This window comes from Fusarium keratoplasticum, chromosome 5 (assembly GCF_025433545.1).
Source record: "Fusarium keratoplasticum isolate Fu6.1 chromosome 5, whole genome shotgun sequence".
Taxonomy (NCBI): domain Eukaryota; kingdom Fungi; phylum Ascomycota; class Sordariomycetes; order Hypocreales; family Nectriaceae; genus Fusarium; species Fusarium keratoplasticum.
Window position 1 is genome coordinate 3974524 of NC_070533.1, and position 16897 is coordinate 3991420.

The 16897-nt window shown below is 50.3% G+C and overlaps 6 protein-coding genes across 6 annotated transcripts; 3 read left to right on the forward strand and 3 right to left on the reverse strand.

Moving 5' to 3' along the window:
• Positions 1-204: 204 nt before the first annotated feature.
• NCS57_00791500 (uncharacterized protein) lies at positions 205-2063 on the forward strand (the record flags this gene model as incomplete). The annotated part of the gene is made up of 5 exons (XM_053057750.1): positions 205-265; positions 340-404; positions 461-531; positions 583-1753; positions 1815-2063. The coding sequence occupies 5 exons, from the start codon at positions 205-207 to the stop codon at positions 2061-2063; spliced, it is 1617 nt and encodes a 538-aa protein (XP_052913945.1).
• Positions 2064-2655: 592 nt separating this feature from the next.
• Positions 2656-4964, forward strand: NCS57_00791600 (Fungal-trans domain-containing protein; the record flags this gene model as incomplete). The annotated part of the gene is made up of 7 exons (XM_053057751.1): positions 2656-2760; positions 2816-2864; positions 2915-3504; positions 3557-3607; positions 3661-3785; positions 3839-4037; positions 4089-4964. The coding sequence occupies 7 exons, from the start codon at positions 2656-2658 to the stop codon at positions 4962-4964; spliced, it is 1995 nt and encodes a 664-aa protein (XP_052913946.1).
• Positions 4965-5147: 183 nt separating this feature from the next.
• On the reverse strand, positions 5148-6298 carry NCS57_00791700 (uncharacterized protein; the record flags this gene model as incomplete). The annotated part of the gene is made up of 2 exons (XM_053057752.1): positions 6075-6298; positions 5148-6021 (listed from the first exon to the last, which is right to left on the reverse strand). Exons 1-2 carry the CDS (start codon positions 6251-6253, stop codon positions 5148-5150), a joined length of 1053 nt encoding a protein of 350 aa, XP_052913947.1. The 5' UTR covers positions 6254-6298.
• A 1641-nt stretch (positions 6299-7939) lies between these two features.
• NCS57_00791800 (uncharacterized protein) lies at positions 7940-9779 on the forward strand (the record flags this gene model as incomplete). The annotated part of the gene is made up of 5 exons (XM_053057753.1): positions 7940-8979; positions 9037-9064; positions 9110-9307; positions 9396-9527; positions 9585-9779. The coding sequence occupies 5 exons, from the start codon at positions 7940-7942 to the stop codon at positions 9777-9779; spliced, it is 1593 nt and encodes a 530-aa protein (XP_052913948.1).
• Positions 9780-12254: 2475 nt separating this feature from the next.
• NCS57_00791900 (uncharacterized protein) lies at positions 12255-13188 on the reverse strand (the record flags this gene model as incomplete). The annotated part of the gene is made up of 3 exons (XM_053057754.1): positions 12255-12501; positions 12566-12778; positions 12833-13188. 3 exons carry the CDS (start codon positions 13186-13188, stop codon positions 12255-12257), a joined length of 816 nt encoding a protein of 271 aa, XP_052913949.1.
• A 1143-nt stretch (positions 13189-14331) lies between these two features.
• NCS57_00792000 (uncharacterized protein) lies at positions 14332-14925 on the reverse strand (the record flags this gene model as incomplete). Its single annotated transcript, XM_053057755.1, has 1 exon — positions 14332-14925. The coding sequence occupies one exon, from the start codon at positions 14923-14925 to the stop codon at positions 14332-14334; it is 594 nt and encodes a 197-aa protein (XP_052913950.1).
• Positions 14926-16897: the final 1972 nt, after the last annotated feature.

The window sequence follows — 16897 nt, forward strand, 5'->3', positions numbered from 1 at the left end:
GACCACACTTGGACGTTGAGATAGCAGACCAGAGTCAAAGCTGAGGTATCGAGCCTCGTCCTAGCGCCTCTATCCCCCGCATCCTGAGCTTGGTGTTCATGCCGGTATTTAAGGTCACAGCCTTCCTCCTGGGCCCCGACACACAAGACCACTTCACATAACCGCAACAAGGCCTTTGCGACTTGGAGATATCTCATCTACACGATGCCTGCCGTTGAAGAATACGATGATCCAGCCTGGCCCCCAGGCACGGTTCGGCTCGAAGGTAAGAGCCCTGCCACTACGTTTCGTCCCTCGGTGGACATGACATCTGTTCCACTTGCTGACACTTCGTCCTAGAGGAGGATCGGTCAAATGAGATCATCCTGCAGCCGCAGCCGTCGCGAGACCCTAATGACCCACTTGTCAGTTGTTCTGTCTAACCCCTGAGGCATACAAGATACTGACAGCGAAACTCAAGAATTGGTCCAAACCGCGCAAGTATGCCAACTTTGGCCTTGCCGCCTTCTACGCCTTGATGGTGTTTGCGCTGTAAGTCAAGACCGCCCCCTTGAATCACGCAGAAGCTAACGTCAACCCAAGAATCGATGTCGCTACACCGACTTGGGGCCCCATGCACGAAGAGCTGGGCTTTAGCTACAATGCCTTGAACAACAGCTACGCCGCTGGTTGTGGCGCCCTCGCCGTCGGAGCTTGTGTCCTTATCCCGTTTGCCCTCAAGTACGGCCGACGTCCCGTGTACATCTTCAGCACAGCCATCCAGATGGGCGTGTCAATATGGTCCGCCCGCCAGCAGAACGTGGTGGACCTGATGATGGTCAACATCATCAGCTGCTTCGTAGGCGCCCTAGCTGAGGTGGTGGTGCAGATGACGGTTGCAGATGTCTTTTTCGTCAACCAGCGCGGAACCATGAACAGTTTATACTTCTGGTCGACTAGGATTGGTGCCTCGCTGGCCCCGACGGCGGCAGGATATGCTACCGTCTCGCAGGGCTGGCGTTGGGTCTGGTGGTGGGTTGCCATCTTCTTCGGGCTTCTCCTAGTGGCCATGATCTTTGGCTACGAGGAGACTAAGTTTGTCCCTCCCGCGATCGACGGCGTCAATGTCGCCCACGAGTTCCATCCTGCTAAGGACAACTCGAAAGACCCCGAGCTGGCTCATACCACAACGCCGGCTGAGGGCAGCCCCAAGCTGACTGTCGCTTCTATCGACCCTGCCATTCCTAGGAAGACATACAAGCAGCGTCTTGCACTCACCACTTCATCGCCAGGTTCTCTTGGTTCCTTCTTCCGGCACTGTTACCAACCGTTCCAGATCCTCTTCTCGGTTCCGGGTGTCTTCTACATGTCCCTGGTCTACGGTGGAATGATGGTTGCATCCAACGTCATTAGCACAACTGTCTCCAACTGGATGATCCGGGCGCCGTACAACTTTGATGCGGATCAGATTGGACTGATGAGCCTGGCTCCATTCACAGGATCGACTCTGGGGACACTCATCTGCGGCCCTCTGAGCGACTGGCTGATTCTGTTCCTCTCCAAGCGAAACAAGGGCATTTATGAGCCCGAAATGCGACTCTGGGTGATGTTGGCCTTTGCGCCATTTGTGCCTGTTGGCATGATCCTGTTCGGTGTTGGGCTCAACAGCGGCTGGCCGTGGCCTATTCTAGCTATCGGCTATGGCATGTGCAGCTTCGGCACCGCACCGGCTGGTACCATTGCCTTGACTTACATGACAGATGCCTATACCGAGGTAAGTAAATCTAATTGAATCTTGGCCTGCACATAATTGCTAATATGTCCGCCCTCATCAGATCATCGGAGACGCCATGGTCAGCGTTACTTTCACCCGCAACGTGTGCTCCACTATGTTCATCTTTGCGCTCCCGCCGTGGATCGCGGCTGTTGGGCTGCAGAATGTTTACATCACTATGGGAGTTCTGATCACTGCCATCCTATTTGGCAGCGGGCTTTTTATCGCCTTTGGCAAGCGGTTTCGTTTCAAGTTCCGCAAGACCTATCGCTACTTTTCCGCGAGGCAGTTTGAACCGCGACTTATGTAGGCTTAGTACTGGGTTGCTGGGAGCTTTTTGCAAGGCCCAAGACTTGGTCAATCATATTATCTCCCTCTTACAAGGGAAGATAAGGTATCACCGGTTTGGCCATGTGTATATGTTGCCCCCAAGGAACCATACATTTAAGATTTCAGACAACCATTGGGCCGTATATGCTTAGTACCTATTCTATACTTGTCTTCAACAACTACTACGTTAACCGAGGTCATGCTGCTATATGCCTGCCGTTGGGAATGGTTTCTTCGTAATATTGACACTCGCTCATATCGATTCTACGTGTACCTACGTCTCTAACTTGATGACTATAAACAGTTCCATCGCCATCCGAAGTTCCCCGTGACGCCAGTTACTGTCCGCCTGGAACCAGGAATCATGTGTTCTGGCATAGGTAGGTACTCGGGGTTTGTTTAATCCGATACCAACCCAGATCATCTTAGCGCAAGCTCTCGTCACCTTGCCATCTCCAAACACTTGCATAACTTCTTTGAAGGGGGACAGTTACACGGAAAGTTGCCAGCACAAAGATCTTCACCAACTCTCAGCATTTCATCCTCCTGGCCTATAGTTCTGGAGATCCATGATGCTCCCCCATTCTCGCCACAGGCCCCATATTCGACACCCTACCCGACGTCGGGGGCCTAGAGCGCAGACAGCCTGCATCAGCTGTAAGGAGAGAAAGCTGAAAGTAACACATATCCATCAATTAATCACCGTATCACCCTATACTCATCATATACTAGTGCGATGACCAAGTTCCTTCGTGTGCCAACTGCCAGCGGCTTGATCTTGGTGAGTAGACCAGGGAGCCGCCGCGTTGTCACGCTGACAATACCCCACAGCTTGCCTTGTTGAAGATCCCTCTACCAAGCGCCAGTTACCTAGAAACTACCTCGAGACTTTGGAGGAGCGCGTGGAGCTTCTCGAGCGCCTCCTGCAACAACAGAGCCAAGTCAGCCAGCCGTCAGCCCCCGCCGGACTACAACCGTCTCGTTCTCGCGACTTCAACCACTTCGGTGCTGTCGCTGGGTCGTATACAGCAAGGGATAGAGATGAGAGCGACGAAGCTACCGATCTGATATCAAAGGCAGGCGTCTTGAGCCTTCACGCCTCGGGTGCGGAGCCGCAGTATTTCGGGCCATCATCCATGTTTTCCTTCTCCCGTGTTATTCATGCTTGTGTTCGACAGACGGTGCAAGAGAAACCCTCCAACGAATTCGACTACAGCCTGGACGAAATGGATGCATCTGCATTGGCCCCCTGCCGCCTTCCAAGTTACGAGGTTGGGTTGGCCCTAAGCAATGCTTACTTCGAAAATGTTCATTTGCAGTACCCTTTTCTTCATGAGCCAACTTTCAGGCAGTGGGAGAATAACGCCGTCGGGCTGGATTCCATGGTGGCCAGCCCTTCTGAGCTTTTCTTCGTCAACATGGCACGTAGAACATGTTTGATCCATCCGGCTGCCCTCCGCTAATCAGAAACAGGTTTACGCGATAGGAGCTCTTCTGAAATCCAACAAGAAATCCTTCCCACAAGTGAGTTCACCGTATCGCATTGACAATGCAGCTGACCAACTGTGTCGGCTTAGCAACTTTACGTCTCGGCGCTGCTATACATCGATCATGTTCTGGCAAAAAAGAGCCTCGAGTCTATCCAAGCATTGCTTTGTTGTGCCTTGTTCTCAATCCGCTCTTCAATGGGCCCGTCCGTCTGGTCAGTTGAGCAATGACCATTGTTGGTACTTTAAGGCTGATGGCAAGGGACAGGAATCTCTCGGGCCTTGCGCTGCGTCAGTGCATAGAACTTGGATATCACCGCAATCCTAAGAAGATCAACTTGAAGACGAACATCCTGCGTCTCGAGCTGCGGAAGCGAGTATTCTGGTGCGCATACCAGATGGACTGCGCCTCATCCGTGAACCTCGGACTTCCTCTAAGCCTCCCGATTCAGGAAGTCGACACTGAAGTGAGTCTTGATCATCTACAAGCTTAAACGTGCTGTACTTATAGTGTTTAGTTTCCACTAGATATCAACGACTCATCCATCACCGAGACTGGAGTCAAAGGGCCTCCTCGCCCGCCAGGTGGCCCGGTAACCACCATGTCACACGCGCTACATCAATTCCGGATCCGATGCATCTGGGCCCGTATCTACGCATCCATATACTCCAATGCTGCCAGTCAAAGCCACAGTGACGAAAGCTATCAGGCACAGGTGCAATCATTGCGTAGGGAGCTTGACGAATGGATGGCCGCTACACCTCCTGAACCCCAACGGCCAGGCGTTCCCCTGACCGTCTTTGCGAATGCCGAGGATTACAAAGTGACTTACAACGAAACCATCCTGTTTCTCTACCGTGGGCAGCTGACAAACCGCGAGAATGTGCAGGACGAGGTGTTTTTGGAATGCATGCAGGCTGCAAGTGACATTTGCCAATCATGCAAGCGCCTGTACATCGGGAAGCCCATTAACTATACCTGGTCAACCCTCCACGTCATCTTCCTAGCAGGGTTAACTAACCTGCACTGTCTTTGGACTTCACCTGCTGTCCGACAAGCCGCGAGGATCGATAGCGTCAGCAATTCGTTTACGACCTGCACCATGTTGCTGGCCATCATGGCGGAACGCTGGGAAGGCGCCGCGCCGTACCGGGATCTATTCGAGGCGCTGACTTCAAGAGCCATGGCTATGCTGGTAGAGAGGAAGCAGCACGAGCCATTGCCTACATCGCCTGCAGGCTCTACTGTTCCGAACATGGAGGATCTTACGCAATGGGCGGCCCAGATAGCCGATGTTGGCATGCCTGATGCTTTTGGCAGTCTCCTGAGTGGCCTCATTGGCGATTACAGCTTAGAGGGGCAGGAGTCTATTGATAGTTTGTGGGAGTTTTGAGATAAAGGGAGAAGTTATGAACAGACTACCTATTGTCGAATCGAACTATCTACCAAGTTTACCTTGATCTACTGGTCCAACAGTTTTGGTGTGTGCCACAGATTAGGAACCTGCAAGAACATTTGTAAATAATTTACAGAAATTGTATATACAACAGCCTCAGCCTACTCCCCCTCACAGATCTTACTTCAGCAAATCAGCAATCTGCTTGGTAATGTCATGCAGAGGAAATTGGGTGCGGTTCCCAGCCAGCGTGCCCTTAACCTTGGCATCGCCAAAAAACTCAGTCACCGAGTAAATGCTCGATCCAATCTGCAAGCTTGCAACGGTAGAGCCTCCAGAAGCGAGATACTTGCTCGCAATGCTGCCCACATTCCGAGCCTTGTTCCACTTTCCATCAGCAGAGTGCAGGACGATGGTGCCGTTGGTGTTGTCCGAGACCAGGAGGACAGTGCCATGGTACAAGGGAGGAAGAATAGCTCCATCAAGGCCTTGACCAATTGGGGTTTTCCCAGAGCTCAGCGAAATCTTGGAAGGCTTTCCTTGCTTGTCGCGCTTGTTGAACTTGTACAACTGGCCGTCGACGTTATCAGGAACAATCAGAGAGTCCCCAACTGAGACGGCACCCGTGAATCCGTGCTTGGTATGATCCGGTGGAGTCGCAAGATACCATGCACTGGCCTGCTTGTTGTCGGTGCTGACCCGGATGATGCTGCTGGGAAAGGTTCCGATAACAAAAGTGTTGCCGTGCTCGTCGTGCTCAATGTCCTGGTAGCCCGAGTACACTCCGTTGGTGATAGCTGTCAAGTTTCGGCGCCAGAGCTCGCGACGTGTCTTAAGATCATACTTGACGAGGAAGTTGTCGCCCGAAATGTCCTGGCCCTCGGTGTCGAAGGCGGCTCCGGCATCAACGACGACGGAGAGCCTGCCGAGGGGATCTACCTTGACGCCGCTGGCGTGGAGGATAGGATCTCCGCTGAGGCCCTTGAATTTGATCGAATCGATGACGGCGTTGACATAGGGATCCCAGACTGCTACCGTGGCGTTGTAGACAGAGCTGGAGACGATCGTTAGAATATGACAGATGAGATAGAGAAAGAATGAGCTGACCTGAAGTAGACGGAGCAGCGGCTCTCGTCAAAAGCAGCATTCTCAGGATACAGCTGGAAGCTGTTGATGGTCTTGTCCCCAGAAATGCTGGCGCAGTGGGAGCCGGAGTTGGAGTATCTGCCTGGGAACGCTGTCGCCGCCGATGCAGACAGCAGGATGAGTGAGGGAGACAGTCTCATCTTGATCGAATTGAATCGTTTTGATATGAGTAGGCAAGGAAAGGGAGGTTGTTACTGGGAGTGAAGGTACAGGTCTGAAAAGATGAGGTTCAAATGCTACTTAAATATCTCGCACCACGACATCAAGGCTTCATTATGTGTCAAGCTCACGCCCGATTTCAATTGAGTTCGTGGATCTCGGCTCCCACCTCCCAAAGCTAGCTTGATTTGATTACACAATGCGGCTCTTGGGTAACAAGGCGCAGTCACGACATTGACGTCCCCAGCGTTTCCGACAAAGTGCCGAGATGACGGCCATCCCACTGGAAAAAGTATGTCAGGGCCTGCAAGACGTATGATACCTCGGAAAAGACAAGGCGCATACGAAGTGTCCAATGAAAACATTTCTCGACAAAGCTTGGACCCTGTTTACGTGTCGGGAAAGCCGTGTCATTGCTAAGCCGGAGATGTTCAGCTCTAAAGTGGGAGCCGGTGGGATAAAATTTCTTTGTTGTTAACACGCTTAGAACTCTATTACTAACAAGACTCCTGGATAGCCTATATTCTGCATGATAGAGTTAAATGATCTCATTCTCTATTCCGCGTTTGGCAATGGGTGCGATCAAGGTTGTTGAGTTAATACGTTGAGTTCCATTCCCTTCATCCAACTATTCAGCGCTAGAGGATGTGCCCAGGTAGGAAGAATAAAATGTCCATATGACATCACTCGGAGACGAAAATTGAGTATGCCAAACTCATTTCCATTTCTTAACAGAAATATGTGTCATCTTGATATTTGTCTATTTTTTGGGGGTTTTTTGTATTGTAACTCTCTCATAAACGTGTGGCTGGTTGGTTTGCCTAGAGCTATTTCGTATAACGCGTAACTAAGAGAGATTTATTCTTTTTGAAGCTTGCATAGCCCAGGTCCTGCCGATAGTTTTTATAAGTAGTTAACTAAATTCAATACGATCATATAGAGAATTTCTAACCCGCTTGTTCTACTAATACGGTTATATAGTTACAAAGCTCTAGGGTGATAGCAAAGCTATTTAATAAACATAACACTGCAGTACCATAACTATAGCTTATACCTAGGTTTTAATAACATAGCATTAGGTTAATAGTGTTTATAAATGATATAAATAACGCCGTGATAGTTTCAAAACATAGGAAATAAAGTCGGGGCTGGCTTAGCTCAACTTCTTCTCAGCTAGCTGTGTTTCCTCTCGCGAAGCATAAAAGGCATCGTCTTCACCACCGTCCTGACTAAAGGATAATTTATAACTGAATAGTAACCAAGAACCATCAAAGGCCAGAATTGAAAAAAAAAAAAAAAAAAAAAAAAAAAAAAGTTTATTGCCAGCGAGAAAAGCGGCGAATTCATCTATATATATCAAGCTGGGCGGAACAACAGAGATGTTGCACGTCAGTCCAGGGCCTTCTTCCATGAAGAAATCAGCTTTTCCGATATGCATGCTTATTAAGTATACTGGCCAGTTTTGGGATGGCGGATGTTTCTTCAAGCCTCGTTCCAGTTCTGGATCTTGGCAACGTGAAAGCCTTAGACACAACCTCGTTGGGCTAACCGCCACCACCCAAACAGTCTCTTCAACTTTCTCCATCTCAACTACACAGCCAAACACGAAACTCACCATCCGAAGTTCTCCTGTTTCAAAAAAGAGCTCGCAGCCCCCTCACACATCAATGGATCCGCTCTCCATCACGGCGGGATGCGTGGCCCTTCTCGGCAACCTAGCCAGCGCCGGCCTGGCCATCAGCAACTTCATCCATGGCTACAAAGAGGCCGCTGAAGACTTCGTCACCATCACACGAGAGTTGGCTGAGCTGCGCGCGATTGCTTCGACGCTTCAGCGCGACTGCGATAACTCGTCTGCATCGTCTATCCCGATAGAGCTCCGACCACAAATTGCCGCTATCTTGAAGAATTGCGATGCTGTGGTCCTCCAGGTCCAGAGCCTTGTGGACAAGTACATGGCCTCGAGCAAGAAGGGTGCTGCTAAACGGGCTCTACGCGGCAGGGAGGACGTCACCAAGCTGCAGGTATCCCTCGAGACTCATAGCAACGCTTTGGGTCTAACGCTGGGGATGATCTCAATCTCCCTCACGAAAGCTGTCAAGGATGACACGACTGTGATCAAGGAAGGCATGGTGGAGGTGAGAGAAATCGCCGCCCACCTGTTAAAAGGGATCGAGGCCATGCGGAAATTGGAAGGTGATGCGCAGACCGATGAACGTTTGGATCTCGGTGGTCGATTCCTCATGTTGGAGAGATATCTCGACGACATGACCTCGTACGCCGATACAGTCGTTGGAGAGGATCTTTGGGAGGACTCAGAGACTCGGTCTATTCAAGTGAGCTCAGAAAACAGCTCGAACGACTATGATTCCCACCAAATCAGACAAGCCGAGGTAAAAGTCGCTCAATCAAACATCGCATCAAAGCCTCTCAGTTCCCTGATGACGAGCAAGAAAGACCACCAACAAGAAAAGCAGCATTATATCGAGTCGGCGGGGGAAAGTCCCGCTTCTGGCAACAACCCAGGCCAAGCGAGTGTTGAAGACGCCGGGCAAACAGACCAAACCGAGCCACCACCCCTCTCGACATTTGTTCATTTAGGCAGATATCCTCCGATAGACGCAGAGAAACTCAAGCGTGAGCTCGGAGGCGTTCGCAAAACGGTGACAGTGATCGGCCATATTGTCGGGAAAACGGCATTGATAAGGTCAGTTTTCCATCACAACTTTTGGCTCACAAGACACCAACTAACCGGTCGTCTAAGAACTTTTGTCGAGAAGAAATACCCCCTAGTATGATCACCATCCATCCAACTGCTCACAGCTCACGATATCAAGGAATACCTCTTGCCAACGATGAATGAGGCCTATTGGGCCAAATTAGATGTTGGTTACCCTCTAGAACTCTCCATTTTGGATACAGGCGGCCTTGATGACTATGACAGACTGCGCCCACTCAGCTATCCCAACACCGATTTGTTCCTGCTCTGTTTTGATCTCGGAGGCTCGGACCTTCTCAGCGACGGCGAAGATAAGGTGCGTCACCCATGGTAAAACCTTGGCAAAACGGTTTGATCCGTCCAGAGTTCGCAGCAGTACATAGGTACTGATAGGCGAGTCGCAGTGGATACCAGAAGTACGCAAATACTGTCCAAAGACGCCGGTGGTTCTTGTGGGTTGCCGGAAAGATGTCCGCGAATGCCCTCCAGCTGTCGACGAATTGTGTTCTCAGCTGGATCCTGTCTCGTGGGCGACTGTACGAGGCTCTCTTTCTCCCAGAACCAGCTGGATCATTACTGATTACGCGCCATAGGGCGAGGCACTTGCTCGGAAGATCGGCGCTGTCATGTACATGGAATGCTCGGCGAAGACAGGCGAGGGTGTTGAGGCAGTGTTTACTGAGCCGTTCAAGGTGATATTTCCGGATAAGGCCGATATTCCGGCTATGGCCAAGATTTGGGATAAGACCAAGAAGCATTTGCGGCATAGACTATTCTCAAGGGCTTAGAGCATGATGATGAGTTACCGAGAAGGTGTGAGAAGGGATTTAATTCCACTAGTCTTACATCTTGTTTTCATAGCAAGACGTGTAGGGGTCATTGAGGCCGAGCTCGAATCACTATAAGACACTATAAAGAGATGTAGCATAGCCATCTACGAGAAATATACCATCAAATAAGGCCTTTCCAGAAGGACGCCCAACTGAATGAGTCGTTGCCAGAAAAAGCCCCCAACAGTGAGGACCCGCAAGCTGAGTTGCAAGGGGACAGTTGTGTTGATCCACCCGTAAAAACCATCCAATCATAAGGGCGTCCGAGTTACTGCGCCACACGTTCCGAACGGCTTCAGTCAGACAGGATCGGGGCAGTGCAGTAGTAAAGATAGACCTGAAATAGTAACATTTTCCCTTCTTAAGCGCAGCTTGATCTCAAACTGATTCTTCTGATTGTTCTTTAGCCACCCTTGTTTTTTCTTCTCACTATTCAATATCCACCATGTCGGTCAAGATTCCTCCCAGCGACCTTGTTTTCCCAAACTTGAACGAAGACCGAGCCGAAATCAGAATCTTGGAAGTTCAGCCTGGAAGTCCGGGTTCAAACATACAATGCAAGTTCAAAGTGGCGACTTTGGACAACCTGGAATCCCCATACGAGACCCTCTCATATACCTGGGGAGACGAAAACGAAGCAACAAAGGTCACTGTTTGGCTTGACGAGACGCCGGTTCCCGTTGCCAGAAACCTCTTTGACGCATTGCAGAGGTTGCGTATGACTCATGAGCCGAGGCATCTTTGGGTTGACGCATTATGCATCAATCAGGCCGATGATGTGGAAAAAACCTGGCAGGTCAGCATGATGCACCGAATCTACAGCCAATGTCAGCAATGCGCCATCTGGCTGGGGGCCCTGGGAGATGTCGATGTATTCCATGCTAGGGCAGCCGTGGACACTTTGTGCTGGTTCGCCAGGTCGCGAGGAAAACCTGACTGGATGGATGATGATGCGACTAGAGATTATGCTGCCAAAGCACTCAAAATTCTCATCAACCTGCCATGGTGGGGTCGGATATGGACGGTCCAAGAAGCTATCCTCCCATCTTCCGCGACAGTGTATTGGGGCCCGTGTGATATCTCATGGGACATAATGCGTAGGGCGGCAGATAGCTTCTTTGACAGTCCCTCCCGGGAAATCCCAGGAGAGTTCTGGGCCCATGGCGGAGCTATCGACCTCCAAAGTGCGATGCGGGGACTTCAATTCACAAGCAGAGAGTCTCTCTTTCAAGTTCTGTGGCGCTGGAGATTCCGTCAAGCTACGGATCCAAGGGACAAGGTCTATGGACTTGTTGGTTTTCGGCGTGACACCTCACTGCCAAACGTGAAAACCTGCGATTACAAAATCGACGTCAGAACCTTGTATCAGAGGGTTACGGCTGATCTCATCCGTCTATCAACCGATCTGCAGCCATTGATCGGACGAGGAGGCGAAGTGTCTGAAATACCTGACCTCGCGTCTTGGGCTGTGGATTGGCATGGGGTGCGTGATGATTCGAGACGAAGCACGGTGAACTTCTGGGACCATCACCGACGATGGCATGGGCTTGGCTATACGGCAGATAGAGGATTGCGAGGCGTCGGCCAAGGCTTGAAGGTCGAAGACGATCGGATCCTCTGCTTGCACGGTTTGCGGATTGACCGGATTTGTGCGGTTGAAGACCGTTCCAAAGGTATATCTGTAGAGGGTTACGGATCAGCTGGGTCTCTATTCCTAACCAGTGGTGGTAGATGGGGGAGGGTCATCACACAGTTCCAAGAGCAATACCCTGGGCAACTTCCAGACAACTGGATGAGCGCATTTCTGGGTCTCATTACTGGCAAGTTGGTCCCTCAAGACCCAAACCATGGGGATGGCATAGATGATTGGATGGAGAACATGGTTCGTCCGCAGGCCGTGTTCATCACCGAGTCAGGGCGTTTCGGGCTAGGTCCTCGAAACATTCGACCAGGACAAGAGGTGTGGGTTCTTGGCGGAAGCAGATTTCCTGTTGTTTTAAGTCGTCGAGCCGCAGGAGCTGAAGACGAAGGCTTTACCTTTGCTGGCGAATGTTTTGTTTATGGGGCTATGAGAGGTGAGGCGGTAGAAGGACGGAGTAACGAGCAGAGAGAAATCAAACTTTATTAGAGAGAACAGAGCTGATAGCATTAGGATATGATGCTATGATGTGTTGATAATGTGTTCTTTGTCATAGTTGAAGCCCGGCCCTTGATGGGCTGACTGAGCCAGAAGACCGTCTAGGAGAGAATGTCTCCAGTACATGGGCTAGACCAGATGTTCATGCTCCCTAGAGGCCATGATACTCATGGTATGTAAGCACGGGATCATCAGGTCCCTGAGCTGAGAAACTACGTTATGATGACCCGTGACTCGAGACGGCGTTTACTATAGTCAAGGTATAAATAGCTGAGTACCTAGCTTATTCATCACGCCTAGCCCTTAAATGGCTCCTCCACGTACTTGATCCATGCATGATCGCCTTTGACGCGCGATCGCGTGTACAATGTATTGGTGTCGTTCCACAAGATAGCCGCCATGAGACCCTGATCCGCGGCGCCATCACCAGCGATCGCACATTCGCCGCCATCATAGCAAGCGCGTGCACCCAGAAACGAAGCAGTTCCCCAGTCCGGCAGGATGTATTGCGGTCCGTTGAGATACGTGCCAGCCTCGACAATCCTTTGATGACCACAAGTCAGCTACAAGCCCACCCCGAGTTGACATGGGTTAATGTTTCACTCACCACTCTGCTGAGGCTCCCTGGGATGGCCAAGTTGGGCCGCGCCACGTGGTAGGGGCGTCTTGACTATGTTTATATGTCTTGCCGGTGTTGAGGTTAGTCAAAGTGGTGGTGCCATGATAACCGTTGTTGGTCGTTTCCACAAGCACATGAATATGATCACCTTCTGAGATGGCGAGCTGAGCTTTACTAACACTCAACGGGTCATCTGGGATCCTATAACGAGCCGGTTAGTCAAGTTCCGGGGGATTTCACCAACTCAAACCCTACCATTCATGGAATCCTGTGTACTCGGTCGTTCCGTTCGTCCACACCGACATGATAACGCCGGCCTGCCAGAGTCCTCGAACGTGTGTAGGTGATGATAGAACACCGTCAAGTCCGATCCAGTAGGCCGCTGTGTATTGCTCTGCCTTCTCATGCGGTTTCTTAGGTATCGATAGATGTGGCATAACGAGCGTAGCTTCGACCATGGTGAAACCGGTGGAATTACTCGATATGTTGAACTTGTCCGCGTACCGAACTGGCCCGGCCCATCCAGAGTCGTAAAGCATTGGGTACCGCGCGTCTTTGGTTGCTGCGCAGGCGCTGCAGAGCAGCAACGCGGCCAACACTTTCACATTCATTGTGTTTATCAGGGGTGTGAGGAAATGAGGCAGAAGCTCAGATGCCAGAGGAAATGTTGTCGAAGGCTACTTATAGTGACGCCGATCATGCCCTGGCGGTGAGTTTGAATACGAGCTTCCCCACTATCAAACCACCCACTTCGGATGCACCCTGCCGAGTTCCATGACGATTTATTCCGTCCGGAACGGAGAGCTCTTTATCTCCGACTTGAAGACCTTAGGAACCCCATCACCGGCATCATCGTGGGGGTGAGGCCTAGTGTTGAGCAGCACAAATGGCCTAATTGCTTCGGTACCTGCTGAAATGTATCTTTCGCTGTTGCCGTTGGCATAGTGGTTTATTGTGTTCCACCTAGATACAAACTATATCCGCCTTTACCGACATGACGGTACCTCAATGCCTCGCAATATATAGGTCCCGCGAATGAGCACCACGTCGGCTCCGGCATCTTAATCGACTCTGTGATGGGAGTATAATCCTCAAAGTTAATGTCCAACGTGAGAGAAGTTTCGGCTTCGAAACCTAGCCTATAGAGAGATCAATAAATTAGCATCTGGCTAGTGTATAAGGTGATGTTGCTCTCCTCGCCCGGCAAGATTTATCCTTAGGCTCAAGCAATATCCCTAATCACATCAAATCAAGCCTTGTTTAGAACTGTCACTGGATTCAGTCACACGTAGAGCGCTGCCTCCCGGTAGTGGTCGTAATTTGTCTTCGGGGTCACTAGGTCCAGCAACAGACTCGGCTGCATGTATTCCGGAACTTCCGGCTGCGGCCACGAGTGACGCGCCATCCGTAATGCATTACTTTCCTAGGGAAGAGAACACACACGCGCACACTTTTACACACAGGTGGGTGAAAGATATCCACCGCTTGAGAGGGGACTCAGGACCTTGATCTCATCACTTTCTCGCTCTCTTGCGAAACAATATAGAATACCGAGCGTAAATGATCAATTTATAATGAGTAAGAACTACCCCAAAGAAAAACCTCGAGGCGGCCCTTTTCTACTACTAATAGCAGACGAAGGTGATTGTGAGTTTGAGGCTCCCGCGAGTCTCTAGCCTGTTTGTATGTACAAAAGATTTCTCTGCACAAAGGAAAAGACTTCTCCCCCAACAACACTACCTAAACAGCTCCATTTAAAAGGTTGGTCCCTTTGGGTCAATCGGCTCCAGCTCGCCCTGGCCCTTAAACTGCTCCAAAATGATGGCCTTCTCCGTCAACATAAACCTATCCGTCTGGATTCCAATCTTTGCCAATGTCCTCCAGCGAGCAAAGTCCTCTGGGTTCCTCTTATCGCCGTGCGCAGATTCAGCATTCTCCCAGTGTCCCTGAGAGAAGCCCAATACGCCGCTAATCGTCTTGCCCTTAATATCGTAGACTAGGGAAACAATAGTGCCGGTTTCCTCGAGCCAGTTGATCTGCCAGACCTCTCCAGGTCGCACACATTGGAAGGAGGCGGTTTGGTAATTTTTGCGGCCGGCCATAGGGCCGCCGTGGATGGCGTAGACAACGCGGTCTTCGGAAAAGAACCAGATTTCATAACGCCACTTCTCTGGGTTTCCCTCGGAGTCTGTTGCATCATAGTCGTAGATGAGATGGGTATCACGCATATCCGTCTCAAAGGAGGGGTCTAGGTCGCCGTTGGTTTGGTAAATTGGGTACGCAATGACGTCTTTCAGAAGCGTCACGAAAAGAAATAAGAAAAAAAGTTTGAGATTCTTAAGAGCCATTGTAAGTGTTTGTGTTGTGGATGAGTATTGAGGTAGAGAGCCAGGTTTTAACAGTTCCGTGACGCCTTTATATATCTCCTCAAGCCTGGTGATGGTGTTGAAAGTCGAGCCACCTATAATAGCGTCAATCTTTGGAAAATCCGGTCCTCCTGAGCTCAAAGACGTCCGAAATTTTACCAGATAGTTGTTGGCGTGACGAGGTATCTCGAAATGGCCAGGGCCCAAGGTTGAAGAAACTCAACTTTTCATCGTATGATACCACACCGCGCGACAAGAACATCCACAAATCGGCGCACAGCGCCGTCAGTCTCGCCATGAAGGAATGCTATCGGCCCGTCAACCCAACAAGCTGGTTTAACTTCGGTTTAAGGTGCTTCTGTTGTCCTAATTGGTTCAATCCATCGTTTATCATTTTCAATGTTATTCTGTTGCCTTTTTTGTCAATGCCCGTGACAGGCCCCTTCAATGCATAGATAACCGTTGCAACAGGGAGTTCAGTCCCTGTGATCGATCATTCGATATCTATGGTCCTACTAATGGCCAGATCGTTTCTATTCCCTTTTAAACCGGCACTTAGCACGGCATAGAATAGAAAGGAGTTTAGTACTTAACTATGAACCCTTATTTCTATATGAAGAAATTTCCCTATGGCCCAAAATGGCCTAGTAGCAGTATTACGGTGTTATACAGCATTAGGTTTTGATACCGTTATGTATTAATGACTGTGTTTATGCTATTGTGGCTGATGGCTTCTTGTCATCGTTGCAGATTAATAATGGCCTATCACGCCTTTCTCCCAACTCAACACGTGATCTCGCTTCCTTGTCTCGTCTCTCACATCCACCACCCCCCTGAGCCACCATTCTTCCTCCCTTTCCTCTTCCCCCTCTTTCCTTCATCAATCCCCACTCACCATGTTCTCACCAGATGCTTGCAATCTATTGCCCCGTGCTTGTGGCGTCTGCACCAAGAAAAAGGGCCTTCTCCGCTGAGAAGTAGAAGGACGGAGCAGCGAGCAAAGAGAAATCGAACTACATTAGAGAGAACGGAGCTAATATATTTATTACCCGTCCAGGAAATGGGAATGCTTCAGTAACTACAAGGGATCGATGCCGTTGCGGGAGTGTTGGCCTTGTTGCCAGTCGATCCACAAGAAGTCACACCCGTCCTTCTCAAAGCTTCGGTGAAGAAGGCCGATATAGGTAGTCATGTACTTTGGATCATCTGGGCGGAATGAAATTGGTTTCTGGCGTTCGTATTGTGGCCTAGAACTGCCGCCATCTCCTTGTATTCATCTTCGAATACATGCAGCCCTTCGGCCGAATGGTCCTTAAGCGTAAGGGAGTCGTCTCTGTCCTCAAAATTTCCATCGGAGGACGATTCGTACCTGATCGGGCCCTCGGACAGGACAATGAACCGATACTTCTCTCCTACCACGATTCCTTGTGGGTTAGCAACAGGGTGGCTCGCGAATTGGTACGATCCCATGGTTGAAGAGGCTCCGATCAAAGCCGAAAACGGGTCTTGTGACACTTCAATGTGATGTGTCAAGTGAAGCAGGTTAGCCCATAGGTTAATTAAAGGAGTCATTCCAAAAACGCTTGCCGAACCGCGGAATAGTAAACCGCTAACACGCGCCAACAATCTACCTACTGCCAGTCTGTCAAAGGGGACCACTCGCTTAAACTTTTCGCTATTATCCCCACGGGGCGTGGTTTTGACACGACACTATTCCCCACTGCCTGAATTAACCTTTGACGCTAGAAACCGACTGTTGAGCAGAAATGAGCTCTGGTTGGCCAGAGCAGTCCCGCTCAAGGGCTTGACTATGCACTGTTTAAACCACGGCATTTGGCGATGCCCTCATATTCAGAAGAAAATAAGAGGCATACTACCCTGGCTCCAAAGCCTACCCTGGCCACAGGAGAGTAGATTGAAGAGGGAAAAAACTGTATTGTCGGCCCGATAATTC